The sequence below is a fragment of the Cetorhinus maximus genome, chromosome 26 (assembly GCF_964194155.1).
Source record: "Cetorhinus maximus chromosome 26, sCetMax3.hap1.1, whole genome shotgun sequence".
Lineage (NCBI taxonomy): Eukaryota > Metazoa > Chordata > Chondrichthyes > Lamniformes > Cetorhinidae > Cetorhinus > Cetorhinus maximus.
Genome location: NC_135904.1, coordinates 36,136,159 through 36,158,440, shown reverse-complemented (window position 1 = coordinate 36,158,440; position 22,282 = coordinate 36,136,159). Strand labels below are relative to the sequence as shown.

At 45.8% G+C, this 22,282-nt stretch overlaps 1 protein-coding gene across 2 annotated transcripts in view; it reads left to right on the top strand.

Moving 5' to 3' along the window:
• The window catches only part of adamts17 (ADAM metallopeptidase with thrombospondin type 1 motif, 17), a 582,619-nt gene that overhangs the window by 505,620 nt on the left and 54,717 nt on the right, over positions 1-22,282 (top strand). For both annotated transcript variants that reach the window (XM_078530484.1, XM_078530485.1), the window contains exon 20: positions 13,068-13,272. In XM_078530484.1, the coding sequence (XP_078386610.1) occupies positions 13,068-13,272 (205 nt within the window). The remainder of the gene's footprint in view (positions 1-13,067; positions 13,273-22,282) is intronic.

The following is a 22,282-nucleotide window of genomic DNA, read 5'->3' as shown; positions in this document are numbered from 1 at the left end:
GTCAGCCCAAGCCTGAATGCTGTTTGGGTCTTGCTGCATATGGGCACAGGCTGCTTTAGTATTGGATGTTGGATAAGCAGTCTGATAATTTACAGACAATGGAAGGATTGAGAATGGTGGTGGTGAGGTAGAGCTGTGTGTTGTCAGCATACATGTGGAAACTAACCCTGTGCTTTTGGATGATGTCACTGAGGGACAGCATATAGATGAGAAATAGGAGGGGCCAGGGATAGATCCTTGGAGACACTAGAGGTAACGGTGTGGGGGTAGAAAGAGAAACCATTGCAAGTGATACTCAGGACATGATTAGATAGATAAGAATGGAACCAAGAGAGAGAGCAGTCCCACCCAGCTGGATGACAGTAGAGAGGTATTAGATTAGAATTACCTGATCAGCCATTTCAGAGTAGAGGAACCAAAATTTACCTTTGTCACAGTCACATAGGGTGTCACGGTTACAAGGTGATCATGGTTGGGAAATAAATATTCCAGGTTACACAATATTTCAGAAAGATAAACAGGATGTAAGAGGAGGAAGGTAGCCCTAATAGTAAAGGATGACACAAGGACGTTAATGAGAAAGGATCTGGCCTGAGATGTTCATGAAGTAGATTCAGTATGGGTGGAAAATAAAAATACCAAGAGTCACTAATGGGAGTAGTTTATAATCTTTAGAATGGTCGACCTAAACAGAGTTGGTGTATTTGGTGACTGCTTTGGTGCCTTCGGAGACAGCGTGTTTGGCCAGTTCCCTTGGCAGCATGAGGCGGACGGTGCTATGGATCTCTCTGGCCAGGATGGTGTGGCGCTTGTTGTAGTGAATGAAGTGCAAAGCCTCGGAGCTGATGAGCTCAAAAATGTCGACAACAAAGGAATTCACAACACTCATGGCCTTGGACGAAATAGGCTCCCTAATGTTAACAGCATGTTAATTATATTGTTAAGATACACAGGTGAAGGTCATTGTTTAATTAAGTAACTTGAGCACATATAAATAGGGAACCATTGGGACACTGAGTGTGAGAGGAAAGCTATGAGACTGAACAAAGTCAATAAAGAAAAGCTCTGTGTCTTTGTTTTGACTTCACTAACCGGCTTGGATTCTATTAACACCTAACAGTAGTTATACCATTGGGCAGAGCATTAAATAAGAAATTATTGGAGCTTATAACAAAGGAAATACAATAATTGTGGGGGACTTTAATCCTCATATCGATTGGGACAATAAAATTGGTAAGAGTAGTCTAGAGGATAAGTCTGTACAATATCTTTGTGGCAGTTTATTGGAATAATACATTGTGCAACTGACTAGGGATAGAGCTATCTTAGATCTAGTATTGTGTAATAAAGCAGGGTTAATTAGTAATGTCTTAGTAAAAGATCCACTGGGAAACAGTGATCCTAATACCATTGAATTCTATGTTAAGTTTGAAAGTGATGTATTCCAATCACAAACAAGAATCCTAAACTTAAAGCTGAAAAAAGAGACATTTTTTCTCAAAGCTTTTCGCCATGCACTCATCAGGACAATTCACAAGAATACCAAATGTAAAGGGAACAACAGTTTATACTGTGTGAAAAGAGAGTGCTGATTGTTTGCAAGTGGACTCTGATTGGTAGAGGCGTAGAGGATGCACCAGTTGATGGTAAAACAAAAACAGAAACAGAAATACCTGGAAAAACTCAGCAGGCCTGGCAGCATCGGTAGAGGAGAGCACAGTTGGCATTTCGAGTCTCATGACCCTTCAACAGAACTAAGTAAAAATAGGAAAGGGGTGATATATAAACTGGTTTAAGGGGTGGGGGGGGGGGGGGGGGGGGTGGTTGGGGGGTTGGGACAAGAAGAGCTAGGTAGAGGGCCAGTGATAGGTGGAGATAACCAAAAGATGTCACAGACAAAGGAACAAAGAGGTGTTGAAGGTGGTGATATTATCTAAAGGAATGTGCTAATTAAGAGTAGAAGGCAGGACAGTCAAGGTACAGATAGCCCTAGTGGGGGTGGGGGAATACTAAAAGGTAGAGATAAACAATGGGTGGAAATACATTTAAAAATAATGGAAATAGGTGGGAAAAGAAAAATCTATATAAATTATTGGAAAAAACAAAAGGGAGGGGGAAGAAACGGAAAGTGGGTGGGGATGGAGGAGGGAGGTCAAGATCTAAAGTTGTTGAACTCAATATTCAGTCCGGAAGGCTGTAAAGTGCCTAGTCGGAAGATGAGGTGCTGTTCCTCCAGTTTGCGTTGAGCTTCACTGGAACAATGCAGCAAGCCAAGGACAGACATGTGGGCAAGAGAGCAGGGTGGAGTGTTGAAATGGCAAGCGACAGGGAGGTCTGGGTCTTGCTTGCGGACAGACCGAAGGTGTTCTGCAAAGCGGTCACCCAGTCTGCGTTTGGTCTCTCCAATGTAGAGGAAACCGCATTGGGAGCAACGAATGCAGTAGACTAAGTTGAGGGAAGTACAGGTGAAATGCTGCTTCACTTGAAAGGAGTGTTTGGGCTCTTGGACGGTGAGGAGAGAGGAAGTGAAGGGGTAGGTGTTGCATCTTCTGCGGTTGCATGGGAAGGTGCCATGGGAGGGAGTTGAGGAGTAGGGGGTGATGGAGGAATGACCAGGGTATCACGGAGGGAACAATCCCTATGGAATGCCGCCGGGGGTGGGGTGAAGGGAAGATGTGTTTCGTGGGGGCATCATGCTGGAGTTGGCGGAAATGGCGGTGGATGATTCTTTGAATGCGGAGGCTGGTGGGGTGATAAGTGAGGACAAGGGGGACCCTATCATGTTTCTGGAAGGGAGGGGAAGGTGTGAGGGCGGATGCGCGGGAGATGGGCCAGACACGGTTGAGGGCCCTGTTAACCACCGTGGGTGGAAAACCTCGGTTAAGGAAGAAGGACGACATGTCAGAGGAACTGTTTTTGAATGTGGCATCATCAGAACAGATGCGACGGAGGCGAAGGAACTGAGAGAATGGGATGGAGTCCTAACAGGAAGCGGGGTGTGAGGAGCTGTAGTCGAGGTAGCTGTGGGAGTCGGTAGGCTTGTAATGGATATTGGTGGACAGTCTATAACCAGAAATTGAGACAGAGAGGTCAAGGAAGGGAAGGGAAGTGTCAGAGATGGACCATGTGAAAATGATGAAGGGGTGGAGATTGGAAGCAAAGTTAATGAATTTTTCCAGGTCCCGACGAGAGCATGAAGCAGCACCAAAGTAATCATCGATGTACCGGAGAAAGAGTTGTGGGAGGGGGCCGGAGTAGGACTGGAACAAGGAATGTTCCACATACCCCATGAAGAGACAGGCATAGCTGGGGCCCATGCGGGTACCCATAGCCACACCTTTTATTTGGAGGAAGTGAGAGGAGTTAAAGGAGAAATTGTTCAGTGTGAGAACAAGTTCAGCCAGACGGAGGAGAGTAGTGGTGGATGGGGATTGTTCAGGCCTCTGTTCGAGGAAGAAGCGGAGAGCCCTCAGACCATCCTGGTGGGGGATGGAGGTGTAGAGGGATTGGACGTCCATGGTGAAGAGGAAGCGGTTGGGCCAGGGAACTGGAAATTGTTGATGTGACGTAAGGTGTCAGAGGAATCGCGGATGTAGGTGGAAGGGATTGGACAAGGGGAGAGAGAAGGGAGTCAAGATAACGAGAAATGAGTTCCGTGGGGCAGGAACAGGCTGACACGATCGGTCTGCCAGGACAGTTCTGTTTGTGGATTTTGGGTAGGAGGTAGAAGCGGGCCGTCCGAAGTTGGGAGACTATCAGGTTGGAAGCTGTGGAAGGAAGATCTCCAGAGGAGATGAGGTCAGTGACAGTCCTGGAAACAATGGCTTGATGTTCAGTGGTGGAGTCATGGTCCAGGGAGAGGTAGAAGGAAATGTCTGCGAGTTGACGCTCAGCCTCCCCGAGGTAAAGGTCAGTGCGCCAGACAACAACAGCACCACCCTTGTCAGCGGGTTTGATGACAATGTTAGGGTTGGACCTGAGAGAACAGAGTGCAGTAAGTTCAGAGAGAGACAGATTAGAATGGGTGAGAGGAGCAGAGAAATTGAGACGGCTAATGTCACGCCGACAGTTCTCAATGAAAAGATCAAGAGAAGGTAAGAATCCAGAGGGAGGGGTCCAGGTGGAGGGAGAATATTGGAGGTGGGTAAAAGGATCCATTGAATGGGGAGATGACTCCTGCCCAAAGAAGTGAACACGGAGACAAAGATGGCAGAAGAAGAGTTCAGCATCGTGCCGAGCCCAAAATTCATTGAGATGAGGGCGTAAGGGTATGAAACTAAGTCCTTTGCTGAGTACTGAACGTTCAGCATCGGAGAGGGGAAGGTCAGGGGGTATGGTGAATACACGGCAAGGGCTGGGATTGGAAGACAGGATGGGGACAGAGGGACAGGCAGGGGTGGAGGGTCCTGGATGGGTGTTGGTGTCGATGAGTTGTTGGAGCTTGCATTCCTTAGCACTCGAGAGAAAGAGAAAAAGTTTCTTGTTGAGGCGCCGGATGAGACGAAGAATAAAATGAAACTGGGGGCACGCGCAGCTTTGAAAAAAGGTGCGGCGGTGCTGCTGGAGGGAGAGGTCGAGTGTATTCATATGGCGGCGCATGGCACTGAGTGTGGATCTCAGAATGCGACGGGAACAGCAGTCCGAGGAACGTTGTATGTCCCGGAGATACCTGTAATCCTGGATGGGTTCGAAACATGAGGGATGGAATTTCAGTTGAAATCCACGTGGGGTACGTCGGAGACGGAGACAGTCACTGAGAAAGGAAATATGGCTGTGAAAGCAGGTTTTAGTAAACACCTTGTCAAACACCAGGAGAGAAATGGAAAGCAATGAAGGTGAACAAGGCAAAAGAGAGATACGAAAATCCTGACAGAGAGTAGAACAAAACTTCTTCAAGGTAGGCATTTCTTGAAGAGAGGTGGCAGTCAATTAAACACAGAGATAAAAGCAAAAAACTGCGGATGCTGGAAATCCAAAACAGAAACAGAAATACCTGGAAAAACTCAGCAGGTCTGGCAGCATCGGCGGAGGAGAGCACAGTTGACCTTTTGAGTCCTCATGACCCTTCAACAGAACGAAGTAAAAATAGGAAAGGGGTGAAATATAAGCTGGGGTTGTTGGGACAAGCAGCCAGTGATAGATGGAGATAACCAAAAGATGTCACAGACAAAAGAACAAAGAGGTGTTGAAGGTGGTGATATTATTTAAAGGAATGCTAATTAAGAGTAGAAGGCAGGACAGTCAAGGTACAGATAGCCCTAGTGGGGGTGGGGGAATACTAAAAGGTAGAGATAAACAATGGGTGGAAATACATTTAAAAATAATGGAAATAGGTGGGAAAAGAAAAATCTATATAAATTATTGGAAAAAACAAAAAGGAGGGGGAAGAAACGGAAAATGGGTGGGGACGGAGGAGAGAGTTCAAAATCTAAAATTGTTGAACTCAATATTCAGTCCGGCAGTTGATGGTGACTGACTGTTAACTGCTACGCATTGTTTGAAATTTAAACCAGGTAGCTTGACTCTGATTGGTCAAGGCATTACCCTGAAGAATGAACCACTTATTTTGTTTAGCTGAAACAGGTGCAATATGTGTACATGTCTTTTCTGTCTGCAAAGAGCAGGGCCCTGCGTATTAATATAAGCAGCTTCCAGTACATGCAAATGCACTGTGCTGCAAGCCCAACTGACAATCTTAAATTGGTTGTCAGTGTAATTCTTAGCACACTGAGGATTATTTCACAAATGTTGTCTAATCGCAGTATCACTTCTAATGTTGAACACTGTGTTTGAGTTTTGCAAGCACGGGCTGGTTGGGTATGGTCCATATGGTCCGTAACTTGCCCGTTGCGAACAGCGGCTGGGACATGCTGTTTGATACGACCCACCAGTCTTTGGGATGTACGGCCTACATAGCTAGCATCACACTGGCACTGAAATTCATATACCACATTACTCAGCCAATTACAGAGGTCTGAGGGGAGAACTGTCTAAGGTTAATTGGGTAAATAGACTAAAAGGTATGGAGATAAATGAACAGTGGGAAACATTTACAGAAACAATTCAATGTTCAACAAAAATACATTCCATTTAAAAACAAAAACTCAGCAAAAAGGACCCACCCATGGCTCACTCAGGAAGTTAAAGATTGAATTAGATTAAAAGGAGAAGCCTGCAGCATTACAAAAAAAAAAAACGGTAGCAAGTCTGAGGATTGGGAGTGATTTAGAAACCAGCAGAGGGCCATGAAAAAGATGATAAAAAGAGAAAAAAATAGAACATGAGAGTAAACCAGCGAGCGGTATAAAAAGAGATTGTAGGAGCTTTTATAAGTATATGAAAAAGAAGAGAGTAGCTAAAGTAAACGTTAGTCCCTTAGAAGCAGAGACAGGAGAAATTATCATGGGGAATGAGGAAATAGCAGAGGCAACGAACAAACAGTTTATGTTTGTCTTCACAGTAGAAGATGCAAATTTCATACCAGAAATGGACAGTAACCTAGAGCTAAAAGGAGTGAGGACATTAGGGAAATTAATATCAGCAGAGAAAAAGCATTGGAGAAAGTTAAGGGACTAAAATCCAACAAATTGGTGGGACCTGATGGTCTGCACCCCAGGGTTCTAAAAGAGATAGCTGCAGAGATAGTGAAATAAAAACAGAAAATGCTGGATAAACTCAGAAGAGTCATACGGACTTGAAACATTAACTCAATTTCTCGCTCCACAGATGATGTCAGACCTGCTGAGTTTTTCCAGCATTTTCTGTTTTTATTTCAGATTACCAGCATCTGCAGTATTTTAAATTTATCTTAGTACAGGGATAGTGGATGTGCTGGCTATGATTTTCCAAAATTCCTTAGATTCAGAAACAGTCCCACTAGACTGGAAGTTGGCAAATATTTCACTGCTTTTCAAGAAAGAAGGGAGAGAGAAAACACTGAACAAGAGGCCAGTTAGTCTAACATGAGTTGTGGAGGAAATGCTGGAATGTCTTAACAATACACTTAGAAAAGCATAGTATGATTAGAACAAGTCAACACGGTTTTCCATTTTGGCAAGAATAATAAAAAGAAGTATATTATCTAAATGGTGAAAGATTGCAGAGCTCTGAGATTCAGATGGACCTGGGTGTCCGAATGCATGAATTACAAAAGGCTAGTATTCAGGTACAGCAGTAATTAGGAAAGCTAATAGAATGCTATTGTTTATTGTGAGGGGAATTGAATACACAAGTAGGGAGGTTATGCTTCAGTTGTATAGGACACTGGTGAGACCACATCTGGAGTACTGTGTACAGTATTGGTCTCCTTATTTAAGGAAAGATGTAAATGTATTAGAAGCAGTTCAGAGAAGGTTTACTAGGCTAGTACCAGAAATGAGTGGGTTGTCTCATGAGGAAAGGTTGGACAGGTTAGGCTTGTATCTACTGGAGTTTAGAAGAGTAAGAAGTGACTTTATCCAAACCTTTAAGATCCTGAGGGGTCTTGACGAAGTGGTTGTGAGAGGATGTTTCCTCTGAGAGAATCTAGAACTAGGGGTCATGGGTTTCTAGAACTTGAGGTTTAAAAATAAGGGGTCGCTCATTTAAGACAGAGATGAGGAAAAAAAAATTTCTCTCAGAGGGTCATGAGTCTTTGTAACTCTCTTCCTGAAAAGGCAGTGGAAGCAGAGTCTTTGAATATTTATAAAGCAGAACTGGATAGATTCTTGATTAACAAGGGGGGTGGGGGGGGGTGAAAGGTTATCAGAGATAGGGAGGAGGTTACAATCAGATCAGCCCTGATCTTGTTGAATGGCGGAGCAGGCTCAAAGGGCCAAATAGCCTACTCCTGCTCCTAGTTCATATGTTCGTATGTAAATCCTGTTTGCCAAATTTATTAGAGTTTTTTGAGGATGTAACTAGTAGGGTAGTTAAAGGGGAACCAGTAGAAGCAGTATACTTGGATTTCCAAAAGGCATTCGATAAGGTGCCACACAAAAGGTTAATAGGCAAGATAAGGGCTCATGGAGTTGGGCTAATATTTTATTGTGGGTAGAGTATTGGTTAACGGATAGAAAGCAGAGAGTGGGTGTAAATGGGGCTTTTTCAAGCTGACAGACAGTGATGGAGTGCCGCAAGGTTCAGTTCTGGGGCCTCAGCTATTTACAACCTATATTAATGACCTAAATGAAGGGACGGAGAGTAAGCTAGGTGGGAAGGTAAGCTGTGGGGAGGACACAGAGAGGCTGCAAACAGATATAGACAGGTTAAGTGAGTGGTAAACAAAATGGCAGATGGATTATACTGTAGGGAAGTGTGAAGTTATTCACTTTGATCATAAGAATAGAAATGCAGAATATTTTTTAAAAGATGTGAAACTTGTAAGCGCTGATGTTCAAAGAGACTTGGGTACACTCATACAGGAACAGAAAAAGTTAGCATGCAGGTGCAGCAAGCAATTAGAAAAGCAAATAGCATGTTGGCCTTTATTGCAAGGGGATTGGAGTATCAGAATTGCACTGGATTTTGGTGACATCACATCTGGAATACTGTGTGTAGTTTTGTTCTCCACATTTAAGAAAGGATGTACTTGCGCTGGAGATTGTACAGCAAAGGTTCACTAAATTGGTCCCTGGGATAAATTGGTCCTATGATGAGGATAAATAAATTGGGCTTATATTCTTAGGAGCTTAGAAGAATGAGAGGTGATTTAATTGAAATCTACAAAATTCTAAAAGGGGCTGGATGGAGTAGATGCTGAAACACAGGGGCACAGTCTCAGGATAAGGGACTGATCATTTAGGACTGAGATGAGGAGAAATTACTTAACTGAAAAAGTTGTGAATCCTTGGAATTCCCTATCCCAGTGGTTTGTAGATGCTCCATCTTTGAATATACTTAAGGCTGGGATAGATAGATTTTTGGTCTGTTGGGAATGAAGGAATATGGGGAGCAGGTGGGAAATTGGAGTGAAGCCCGAGATCAGCCATGATCATATTGATTGGCAGAGTAGGCGCTATGTGCCATATGGTCTCCTCCTGCTCCTATTTCTTGGGTTTGTGACTTTGTTAAGAGCTGTTTTGGTACTGTGGCAAGGGGGAAACTTGATTGGAGAAATTCAAACATGGAGTTCTGGGAAAGAAGGACATGGATTTGGAAGGTGACAACACATTCGAGGAATTTGGAGAGGAAAAGGAGGCTGGAGATGGGATAACAGTTTGCAAGGAAGGAGGGATCAATGGTTGGTTTCTCGAGAAGAGGGATGATAACAGCAGATTTAGAGAAAAGAGGGAAAGGAGAGAACCATTAACAATATCAACGGACTTGACAACCAGGAGGAGAATTTGAGTTCCCAGATGGAAAAACCAGTAAAACTTGGGAAATGACTTCATCCTAGTTATTGTATAAGTTGTTAGGTCCTCACCCCTCAGCCCTCACCCCCCAATACCTCCACCCACCTCCATGCCAACTCATAGCTACCTCCATAGCCATTCACCCAGTTTCCACTGTGGGCAGACATTCAGGAGCCATGTGGAGATGAAAAAAACATCTAACAATCTAATACAGCTCTCACTTCTATGCGCTTGATAGTGAAAATAACTCCCATTCATGAAACTCATTCAAAACTTTTAAATTTCTTCAAGTGGTTAATATATTATAAAAACAAGCACACTTCTATTCAGACCCCCACATCAAAGACAGCTAATCTTTTAATAGCCTCTTTAAATCAATCAAACTGAACTCAGAACCTCCCCCCCCCCCCCCCCCCCAGATTTTAAAACTCAGCCAGGCATTCACAATGACTTCATAATAACTCTTGGGGAAATATCAACAAAGCGCTCTATTGAAACTGTATGACCAGATGGTATTTTGTTTGTAACCAGATGGCCTATCAATAAAAGCAGTCCAACAGAGGGTTTTTTATAACTCTCACTGACAGCTTCAGCCTTTTTTTTTTTACACGGTTAAAGAGCAGCAAATTTTAAAACACTTCAGTTCATGAGACTTAAACAGACCTTATCTGTCCTTCAAGAAAGTTTAAGTTTACTGCATGAACACATGACTCCCACACTGCGGGTTAAAGTACTCAAACCAGCCAAATTAGGGTCTGTTTGAACTCAGCACTAAGTCATCAGGGATAATTAGTGCTGGGCAAAAATACCAGCAATGCCAATGACGCTCACAACCAATAAACAAATAAAAAATATAAGAATGTTCTGGAATTTTCTTTGCTTTATTTTTTGGGGTCAGGTATATTTATGCAAAAGGGTTCCAGGGGATTAAAAGGAGTAGAATTTATGAGGGAGCTAAATGTAAAGCTTCGGGCTGAATATATGGTTTTTGTTCTATAGTTTGTTCATTTATGTTTTAATCTTCAAAGAAGGGTCAACTGAAGAAAGGACTGTTAAATTGAAGAGATCCTAATGCTGGTGTTCTCTGTAAAAGCAATTCTGTCCCCTAAAGTTACTCAGTAAACAAGTGCAGATTGATGTGAGTTCAAATGACCCAGTTACAGTAATATCACTCTAAGTTAAAGTAATTAAATGGCACTTTTGTTTAATTATGCTTTCGCTGGGTTAGTGCTGATGGCCTGACACCAGAATCTGTTGAAGAGCATAGCTTTCCAGCCTGTGGCAGAATAGTCTTCTTTTTAATTGTAAAATCGACAGTTTCACTTTGGAGGTCAGAACGAGCTGATGAAATACCTGGATCTACTTCTATCCAATATCCTCTCCTAAGTCAGAAGTAAAATTATAGAAAACTGAGGCGATGAGGCCTACTGTCAGGTCCTTACTCTGACCTCAATTTTCATCTCCCCATCCCTGACAAAACAGTAGCTCAATCCCACCTTCCTGCCCAATTACAGTGCATAGGCAGGGAGGAGGCCCATTTCCCTGCCCTCTACCTGTTACCCAGGGTAATGTTAGCAATCCTGGCGTGCAACCTATTGGATGGAGAGGGCACAAAATGGGCTGTTCCCTAATCATGGGCTCCTTCCCTTCATTGCGGGCCCTTCACTCTCATCATGGGCTGCTACCCACCTCTGAAGGCCCCTTTTCTCTTCAGTGAGGCACCTCTTCCTACTGTTCTCCTCCTTCACCTCTACTCCCACTCTTTTTCCTCCTCCCCTACCTCGCCCTCCTCTTCCTAGTCCAACTCCTCCTCATTTTCTCATCCACCTCCTCCTCATCGTTGTCCTCTCTCACCTCCTCTTTCTCCACCTCCACCTTTTCCATCTCCTTCCATCCTCCTTCTCCATCTCCTGCCCTGTCATCAGTCACTGAGATCCCAGACTCTGCTCTCCTCTCCCACAACCCCAACACGCAAAATCTTACAGTATCTCATAAATATAGGTTGCACAGAATTCTAAGTCGTTATATTTGCATTTTTCTGAATATTTTTGAGTTACCAAGTAAGATGCTGGAGAACCTGAATGATATACATGATTGAAATGACTTGATGAATGAAGCACTCTAAATTATGCCTCTTTTATTGCAGTTTGTGCAGAATTTATATCTGCTTCAACATTAATTTAATGGAAAATTCCAGGATAGGCTATCCAGCAAACTGATCTATCTGTACTGTTCTCATCAAATTCTACTAGATAGGTGTCTTATATAGAATTACATAAAATTGCCAGTGTTTATGCTCAATAGGAACCTCCGCCCAGCCCTCTTCATCTCACCTTTTCAACATATCCTTTTATTCCTTTCTTCCTCATGTATTTATCTAGCTTGTCCTTAAATATATCGATATTACTCACCTCAATTACTCCTTGTGCTAGGGAGTTCCACACTCTCACCACTCTCTGGATAAAAATGTTTCTCCTGAATTCCTTGTTAGATTTACTGGTGACTATCATGTATGTATTCCACACCAGTAGAAAGACTTCTCTTCAACTACCCTATCACACCTTTTCATAACCTTAAGGATCTATATTTGGCTACCCTCTTTCACCCCCCAAACTCCCCCAACCTCCCAACCCCAGCCCGGTCAGTCTCTCCGGATAGCTATTACCTCTCAGTTCTGACATAGTGCTTGGAAATCTTTTTTTGCATCTGCTCCAGTGCCTCCATATCTTCTCTGTAATAAGGAGACTGGAATTGTTCATAGTCCTCTTAAGTGCAGTCAAAATTTGGTTTGATACAGGTTTACATAACTTCCCTTCTTTTCAATTCCATCTCACTAGAAATGAACCCCAGTGTTTTGGTTTCTTTTTTTATGGCCTTATTAACCTGTGTTAAAAACTTTCAGTGATTTATTCATCTGCACCTCTAGATCCCCATTCCTCCTCTACACCGTTTAGACTCTTAGGGCAGAATTTAATGCCCTGCCCTGAGGCGACTTGGGAGGTGGGAAAATGGGGGGGCGGCATTTAATCAGGCAGGAGCTTGTTGGGTGGGGACCCACTGCCTTCCCACCTCTGCCCGGATTAAGTCTGTGACAGGAAGGCTCATGGACAGCCTTCCCACCCCAATGCCAATTGATGTCCACACAAGGACCTCATTCCCCACCCCTCACGCTGGTATTAACCCAATAGCAACGGGGGACCTGCCTTGCAGGAAGCACGACCAGCAAACCCTGTCACATTTGCTGCTGTTGTCGGGGCAGGTTTAGTTGTGGTGGTTTGCCATTGCCTCCCACTCTCAGGCAGAGCAAGGAGGTAGGCCCCAAGTTTACCTCCGTCAGAATGGGAATCGAACCTGTGCTGTTGGTATTATTCTGAACCACATGCTAGCTATCTAGCCAACTAAGCCACCTGGCTACATCTCATACTCACTGATTTTAAAATGAATTTGCTGTTGACACTCATTCTGCAGGTTTATCATATTTTGTTTCATGCTTTGTGAGTTTTAACTATACCCCTCAACTTGGTGTCATCCACTGTATTCCCAATACCTCAAAAGTGAAAGAAGCTTTCAGAGCAGAAAGAGATCATTTCAACCACTTAGTTCATATTGAAAATATTCATAGATATACCTTTGATCAGTTTTAATTATGCTCATTGATTCTACTTTTTACTGTATAAAAATGATTTCTATTTTTTGGTGATGATTGAAATACGAAAGTGATTTCTCTTTCCCCAGTTGGGTGGGAGATGACTGGACTCCATGCTCCAGCACCTGTGGAAAAGGCACTCAGTTTCGGAATGTAACCTGCGTCTATCAGCTGCAAAATGGCACTTATTTCAACACAAGGAATCTCTACTGTCTTGGTCCAAAACCATCTACAGTACAGGGCTGTGAAGGGCGTGATTGTCTAACACTGTGGGAGGCCTCAGACTGGTCAAAGGTATGTGCTTCTCAATGACTAAACTGGACAGACAAATACATATTTAGCAATCTGAGCTCACTAATGATGAATCACATCTATCAACCAATCACCATCATTGTGCCTGCCAATAATGAGTTCTTTGTCAATCATTTAAAGAATTATACTCATTGCCAGAACCCCATAGACTGTATTTGAAAAGAGAAATTTATTCAGCTCTTACAATACTGTTTGTTACTTTGCAGAGTTAAAGCATAAATACATATTTAGTTCTGTCATGTTACCACATTTTCCATATTTTAATCATGTTATTGAACAATTGGAATGATACCTCCATATTTTAGTCTTTACAGTTCTATAGGGCTGATTCTCCATATTTTAAAGAAATAATCCATTTTAGCCATGTTACAATCCTATTGAGTTGACTCCATCAATCAGGCACTCCCAGCATTCGCAGGGAGAACTAGTCAGGAAATCAGAAGCCTGATTTTCTGTCTGCTTATGTGCATGGTTGAAGTGTCAGGTCCTGAGGGCCAGTAATATTCAACCAGCTCTCTCTGTGAACATGGCTCCGTGCCAGAAGCTCTTGATTAAGGAATCAACCCATCGCTACAGTGGGGAATTTAGGGCAAAGCTCAGCTTTGGTCTATGAAAGCAAAGTTCAGAGAGCTTTTCCGGAGGAGTTCGAGAGATGCAAAATCTTCATTGTTGCCATGAAACGTCAGATTTTAAGGAATTCCAAGAATGATTCAAATGCCCTGCTCTTATTGAGTTAGATAGTAGATTTTAGTCTTCAGTTCTGATGAAGTGTTGACTTATTTCTCACCCTCAAATGCTGAACATCCTTCTGAGCATTTCAGTTTTCCAACATTTGTTGTTTTTATTATTCTTGAGCTGTTGTGAGATACTAGTTCAGCTGAATGAAGGAAAATTGTCCAATAAGAGAGCTGTCCCTCTCTGGCAGTGACAGGACCAGATGACTGATGCCTGTTAATCAGGCCACCCTGTCCATTTCCTGAGGGTGGGGTAGGGGAGGCAGAAATGGAGAAATGGCGAAATAATATATTAATAGAACCATACGAAACAGGACTTCATTCAACCCATTATGCCTGTGCCAGCTCTCTAAAAAATCTATCACTCTTTCCCCCTTGCCCTGTAATTGATTTCCCATATATATTCAGTTCCCTTTTGAAATTTACTATTGAATCTACTTCCCCCACCCGTTCAGACACTACTTTCCACATTGCAGCGACTCACTGGCCAGGACTTTCCTGCCCCACTGTGGTGGGGCCCGCCGCAGGGGATGCATCGGCCCAGTCAAAGGTCCGTTGACTTTCAGCGGGACCGGACAATCCTGGAGAGGGGGCGGGGCTGGAAAATCCCGCCCAGTCTGTAGAAAAAATGGTCTCCCCATCTGCCCCCTGGCATTTTTGCAATTTACCTTAAACCTGTGCCCTCTGGTTGCTGACCCTCCTACTCCTGACAAAGGTTTTCACCTAAAATGGTCCATATAAGAATCACATCAGCGTCATTTTGGCCTTGGTGTTCTGGGTGTATTAATTGCATATTTTCAGCTATCGAAATTGCTGAAAATCTGCATCCATCCAGTAATACTCTTTTAATTGCATTGCCATTAAATAATATTTTTTCTTTTTGTCGATGCAGTAGGGACAGTATCTGTGCTATTAACAGAGGCTTGAAAGTAAATTGTGCATCTGCTTCAGCCATGATGACAATGTGGTCAAGATCAATTATAGAGTCGTAGAGTTACACAGCACAGAAACAGGCTCTTCGGCCCATCATGTCTGTGCCAGCCATTGAGCACCTATCTATTCTAATCCCGTTTTCCAGCACTTGGCCTGTAGCCCTGTATGCTATGGCTTTTCAAGTCACCTAAATACTTCTTAAATGTTGTGAGGGTTCCTGGCTCTACCACCCCCTCAGACAGTGTGTTCCAGATTCCAACCACACTCTGGGTGAAAACATTTTTCCTCAAATCCCCCCTAAACCTCCTGCCCCTTTCTTTAAATCTACGCCCCTGGTTATTGACACCTCCGCTAAGGGGAAAAGTTTCTTCCTATCTACCCTATCTATGCCCCTCATAATTTTGTATACCTCTATCAGGTCCTCCCTCAGCCTTCTCTGCTCTAAGGAAAACAACCCCAGCCTATCCTAGCTCTCTTCATAGCTGAAACGCTCCAGCCCAGAAAACATCCTGGTGATAAAAGCAAAATACTGCGGATGCTGGAAATCTGAAACAAAAACAAAAATAGCTGGAAAAACTCAGCAGGTCTGACAGCATCTGCAGAGAGGAACAGAGTTAACGTTTCGAGTCCGTATGACTCTTCATCAGAACTAAGGAAAAATAGAAATGAGGTGAAATATAAGCTGGTTGAGGGGGGTGGGACAGGTAGAGCTGGGTAGAGGGCCAGTGATAGGTGGAGGCAAAGAAGAGATTGCCAAAGATGTCATAGACAAAAGGACAAAGGGGTGTTGACGGTGGTGATATTATCTAAGAAATGTGCTAATGTTGACATTAAGGGTAGAAAGCAGGACAAGCAAGTGACAGATAGCCCTAGTGGGGGTGGGGTGGGAGGAAGGGATCGAAATAGGCTAAAAGGTGGAGATAAAACAATGGATGGAAATAAATTTAAAAATAATGGAAATAGGTGAGAAAAGAAAAATATATTTTAAAAATTTTAAATTATTGGGAAAAGGGGCATCGGAAAGGGGGTGGGGATAGAGGAGAGAGGTCATGATCTGAAGTTGTTGAACTCAGTGTTAACTCCGGAAGGCTGTAAATACCTAGTCGGAAGATGAGGTGCTGTTCCTCCAGTTTGCGTTGAGCTTCACTGGAACATTGCAGCAAACCAAGGATGGACATGTGGGCATGAGAGCAGGGTGGTGTGTTGAAATGGCAAGCGACAGGGAGGTCTGGGTCATGCTTGCGGAGAGACCGAAGGTGTTCCGCAAAGCGGTCACCCAGTCTGCGTTTGGTCTCTCCAATGTAGAGGAGACCGCATCCTGGTGAATCTCCTCTGCACCCTCTCCAGTGTGATCACATCCTTCCTATAGTGTGGCGACCAGAACTGCACACAGTACTCCAGCTGTGGCCTAATTAGCGTGTTATACAAGCGGATAATGATGTTTATTCATTTCTGTATGGATGAGGCCAGCTAGGCTGAGCGAGCCAGCAGCTTTGCAGTGATTGCCGGGTTTCCCATGTCCAGGGTGCAATCGACTGCACATATGTGGACATCAAGGCGCCAGCGGGTCAGCCGAGTGCCTTCATCAACAGGAACGGATTCCACTCCATGAACGTGCAGATAGTGTGTGACCATAGGACGCAGATTCTACAAATCTGTGCAAGGTACCCAGGCAGCTTCCATGATGCTTATATCCTGAGATGCTCCCAGGTGCCGAGGCTCTTCAGTGCCCCAGCCTGGCTCGATGGATGGCTGCTGGGTGACAAGGGCTATCCATTGAAAAGGTGGCTTATGATGCCTCTTCACCACCCAAGAACAGAGACAGAGCAACATTGTTATAGGAGTCATGCCTCCACAAGGGCGGTGATAGAGAGGACCATAGGCCTTCTGAAGATGTGCTTCTGATGCCTGGACTGTTCAGGATGAGCACTACACCCAGAGTGGGTGTCACTGATACTGGTTGCAGGCTGCACTCTTCACAATCTGGCAAAAGGGGGACCTACTGGGGGAAGAGGACCTTGACCCAGCACCACAGGCCATAGAGGATGAATCCAGTGGTGAGTCAGAAGAGGAGCACGGGTAGGAGAACACTGAGGGCGTGGAGGTAGACCTCTGTATCCTTCAGGGAGGCAGAGACACCTTGATCCAACACCCCTTCAGCTAGGCTGCCAAGGATCTGCTTCCACCTCATGCCAGGGCTGCCGCCTCCAACACGGATGTCAGAAATGACCCTTCCATTTGAACCCAAAGTCCACTCAGTGCCTGTGCAGTTAAGTTTAGAGCCACTCACGTCAGCATTACACAATGGCGTACCCTGCATCAAAAAATGCAAAGATAAAGTATATTCAGGCTGTTATGACAAAAACAAAATTTATCTCATTTTGACAATCCAAAAAAATTAACATAACCTTCCCTGGTCTTCATTCCCAGAGCAGTAAACATAAACAAAACATTACACAACAGAAGATCAGCTGTGACCTGCCCCTCTTGTGCTCATGGTGCCTTAAACTTATGTTTGCGGGTGCTACGTCTTGGTGCTCCCTCCTCACTGGCACCAGCATTGGAGCAGCCTGCTGACTCTGCTGTTTTATTGGCCTTTATGACTTTGGTGGTCGTTCTCTGGTCAGTGGAGCCTCTGCTGGCCCCACCCAGGAGAGAGGGGCCAATGCCACATCTCCCCAGTCATCACACCTCATCAGATGCCATGCTCATTGGTAGAGAGGCAGAGGAGTTGTTGCCATCATCCAGAGTGCATTGAGAGGAGCCCACAAAGATGACAAGCAACTCATGCGCCAACATGACGTTGCTCTGGACCTCCCTGCTCGCCATTGATGGACGGGCACCTAGCTGGGATACTGGGTGCATCATCCATCTCCCACACTGACACTGACTACCTGAGGTCATTGCCTGTGTGAGGGCTTGCAGGTCCGAGTGCAACCCCGGGAACCCCTGATTTTGTTCCTGGAGCTGCCTCTCCATGACAGTCGCCACTCTCTCAATGGAGGAGGCAGTGCGCTCGGCCATGAGGGTCAACACAGTGCTCATGCTCCGCATGGACTCCTCCACAACAGAGACCATGGCACACATACCCTCATGGATCTCCGTCAGATCCTCCCATACATCTCACTGGACATCCAGCATCTGCCGTCTGATGGATGACTCCAAAGCCTAGTCATCTGCCTTCGATTCAGCATCGTCCTGGTCTCCAGCAGTCCTCCAACTCCCAGTGCATTGGGCACTCTCTGCCTCCACCTGTTCCTCAAGCAAGCGTGAATTGCCCTCACTGCTGTGCTCCGACATTCCAGCCACCGATCTAATGACCACCGAGATGCTGGTATTTGCACTGATGCCTGGTTCAGAGAGCGGGTGTGATGCTGGTGCAGCTGAAGCCTAGAGGTCCTCTGGCGTCAGGGGTGGCTCTTTGGGGTCCTGTGTTTGAGTGCCTGCTGGCAAATCTAAAGGAGAACAACAATATGTCACTAGTTTAAGTCATCACACTGTCACTGTGCATGCCAGGCACCCTGGTGAGACCATGGTGATCTGCATCATGGTGCCATCATCTTCCAATGATCAATGGGGAATCCAGTTTTGAGGCTGCCACCTCCTCCAGAGGCACTCATCCAAAAACTGGGGGGAAGTGAGTGCTCATCCCACCTGGCCTCCCGCTTGGCGTCTCCAGCCGCACTTGAGGCCATAACGTCGGTGTCCAGAGCGCTGCAAATATGATCTTCCCTGGCAGCCTTCAAGGGGCTGCCTGTACCGTTTCTAAGCCGGCCGCCGGGTCACCTTTGGACCCGGCAGCCGACAGGCCTCCGCCCGCCCCTTCCCAACTATTGGGAAGACACGTTTAACGCTAGGTAGGCCTTAATTGGTCAGCCAGCATGAAATCGCGGTCGGGGACCGATCACGGGCTGCGGCCTGTTTCCTGACCAGTCGCGGGTCCGCCAATCGCATCTGCCCGCCAAGGATAAAATTCAGGCCTAAAACATTCGTCCCTCAGGTACAGGTGAGCCAGGCTGCTGCTCTGTAAACATCTCACTAGAACTTGAATTTCGCATGTTTTCCATCTCTTTCTCTTGCTAACAAAGACAGGAAATGAACCATCTCTTCTACAGTGTTTTATGCTTCCTTATGTTATACTTGTAAAGATCCAATGTTCATTGAAATGTACTGTCCACCTAAACTCAGGGAAAATAGCTCCTTTTAGGTAAAATTTTATAACTGTCAACTTTGGATTTCCAGTTCCGAAAAGGAACAGCCACAAAATTAGTTCCCCCAAATCCTGTAGCCAGGATAAATGTGATTTTCAGAACAATTGGCAGGAGTGAAATTTTAGGACAGTGAAGACAGACCAAGCATCCAAAACACAGATAATTTTGTTTTGTTTTGATGCCTGTGGCTTTAAATTCATCCAGGTGTTTAAAAATCCACAGCAGCTCGGATTACTGTGACCAACCTATTTCTGTACATTGAGGTGGATGAGACGAAGAACTCAATCTTAAAGAATGCCGTGTCATTGGTTCAGATTGCATATGATTGAAGGTCCCTTTTTAAATTTGAATGGTCAGATATTCAAAAACGTGAAAGTCTCTGCAGCACTTAAACATGGGGTGGAGTCGTCCCAAATTTGCAATAAGTGCGGACGGGGAAAATGGCGTTTTGCCTGCTGACCTCAATGGCGGCTTTTCCCGTCGTATTGTCCCAAACCCACCATATTAATTATGCATTCCTGAGAAACACGCTGTTTCCATGGCGGGCAGGCTCTCATTCGCCCACCACACCATCACCTCGCCTCTTCATCACGCTGGGCGCCATAGTTAAAGTGCAGCCACGTGCACACCTCTCAAAGCTTCCAGCTCACAACTGCTGCAAGGAAGACATGGCCCTGAAAGGCAAAAAAGACCAAAGCCTCTAGGTTCAATGACCTGTCTCTTGAGCGCATTTTGGATGCAGTGGAGGCTCACCTTGATGTCCTGTACCCCTGTTCTGGCCAGCAGAGAGACAGCAACATCACCAATCCGGCTTTGGAGGTGTTGGCAGTGGTGGTCAGCGCCAACGCCCTGCAAAAGAGCCACCCAGCGCCAAAAGACAGTGAATGATCTCTTCCATTCCGCAAGGTTAAGCCACTCTTCTCATCACTCCCAACTCAAAAATTCACAAACCCATCACACATCCACAGGGCCCTCACTTCCAGTTCAAGGGACATCACCATTCACTCTCTCACTCACACCTTCACTGTCCTCATCCCATCTATGAGACCGCTCAGCACCCACACATGCCAGGCATACTTATCATCTGGCCTGGCAGGCGTCCTGGTTACACTCTCTCCATCTCTATTCATGCAGGACAAGCTGGCACACAAGCGGGAAAGGTCACAGGCCAGTGAAGGAATGCCTGAAATCAAGGTCCTCACGGACTTTGAAAACAGAGCCATCCAGCTGGCTGGTGAGGATCTGGACCGTTCCTGTGCTGACGGTGAGGTCGGTGCTGCTCTACCAAGTGAAGATCCAGCAGTGCAACATCCATCAGGCAACCATGCTGTGAGTGATGTGTCCTGTTTCACAGGCCACTGCTATGCACTAATTATCTCTCCACGCTTTCACAGGCACATTTGCCAAACAGCCAACAGAGTCGACAATCCAGGGCCTCCAATCAAGCCCCGAAGAAACTTCTGAAGAGGAATCTGAAGGCACCCACCTTGAAATTCCCGTCACAACGTTCACCCACCCACCTCCTCCACCAGCGCAGAGACGCACACCTCAGTGGGACCTGGCTTTAGAGTAGCCTCGGGATCACAATCCGGTGAGCACAACACACTTTCTGATCCAAAGCAGGCGACGGCAGCGTCTTCCCGGGTGTATGGCATTTGGTGGACTGCTGGAGGCCAAAGATTTGCTGGATCCGAGTTAGATGATGAGCCTCTGGACTCGGTCATGTCACAGTTGCTGGAGCTGCAAAGGCAAGCTCGGGAACATCTGGAAGGGATGTCCGCTGCACTCCTCAGACTACAAGGCACGATGGAAGAGTCCGTCCGCCTTCAGACTGAGATGATAAAGTTGACATGTCAAAGCACCGAGGTCAACACTGGGAGAATGGCAGCTGCTATGGAGACCTTGACCCACGACTTCTCTCCTGCACCTGCTGCACAGGCTGAACTCCATCGCCAATGTCATTGTTGGCCTGCAGCAGTGTGTACGCGAGTGGGGTGCGGGGCAGCTTGATCTCACTCCAGCTACCCCTGCTCCTCAAGGAACCAGCCAGGGGCCCTCAGGCACCCATAGGGAGGAGGATCAGCAGGTGCACACCCGGAGGCCATCCACCCAGGTGACTCCGCGAGTGTCCGGCCCATTCAAATCCCCTCTTCCTGTGATCCCAGCAGCTTCAGTTCCACAGCTTGAGGAGGGTGCCACTGCCACACAGCAGGACCCCGAAAGCAGGCCGGGGCCCTCCAGTTTCCGGCCCTCCAGTGGACGCCCGTCAAAGTCATAGGCAGGGCATAGCAGTCAACAGGCTGCGTCCACCTCCGCTGTGCATGTCCGAGAAGCACCAAGTTGTAGCGGCAGGGTTGGGAAGGTGAAGAAGATATAGTTGAACAGCCTGGGCACGGGTGCTAATCGCTTGTACATGATGTTCACGATTGTCAATAAATCCCCAAGAATGTCTCCCTGTCTATGGCTCCTTGTTCTGATGAACAGTGTTCATGTCACTCAGATGTGAAACCTTTCTACACAAGATATAGGTAGGTCTCTCAGTCCAGGACCTCTTTCTTGTGCTTTGTGAAGCCTTCAGACCAAAATGATGGTCCAGCCTCACACTGCCTGGACACATTACAGGTGCCTGAACCTTGATGGTGCTCGTCATTGTTGCCAGAATGTAGTGGGCAGGCGTCACTCTCTCTGTGTGCTGGCAACACTTTTAAGGAGGGGCTGGCCCCCATCTCTTCAGTACCTGTGTCCAGTGACACTGTACTCCTGAAGGGCTCAGGTGCTGAAGGCGGACAAAGGATCAGATGTTTCTAAAGTTTCATTGCTGCATCGCTATGAAATGACCCTGATCACAGAGTGTAAGCGAGCTTCTCTCAGCCAAACAGGAGTCAGACATTCCCAGAGGCTATGTGAAGATCTATGGAGTGCCCTCACTGCATGTCGTCATCATCCTCCTGCAATTGATCGACTATTAAGGCCTCCACTGCGTCTCCACGACAGGAGCATTATCACAGAGGGTATGTGCGCTGCCATAAGCCAGACTGGAGTCAAACATTCACAGTTGCAATGTAAGGATCTTATGGAGTCTCCTCACTGCATGTCGCCACCATCCTCCACAAA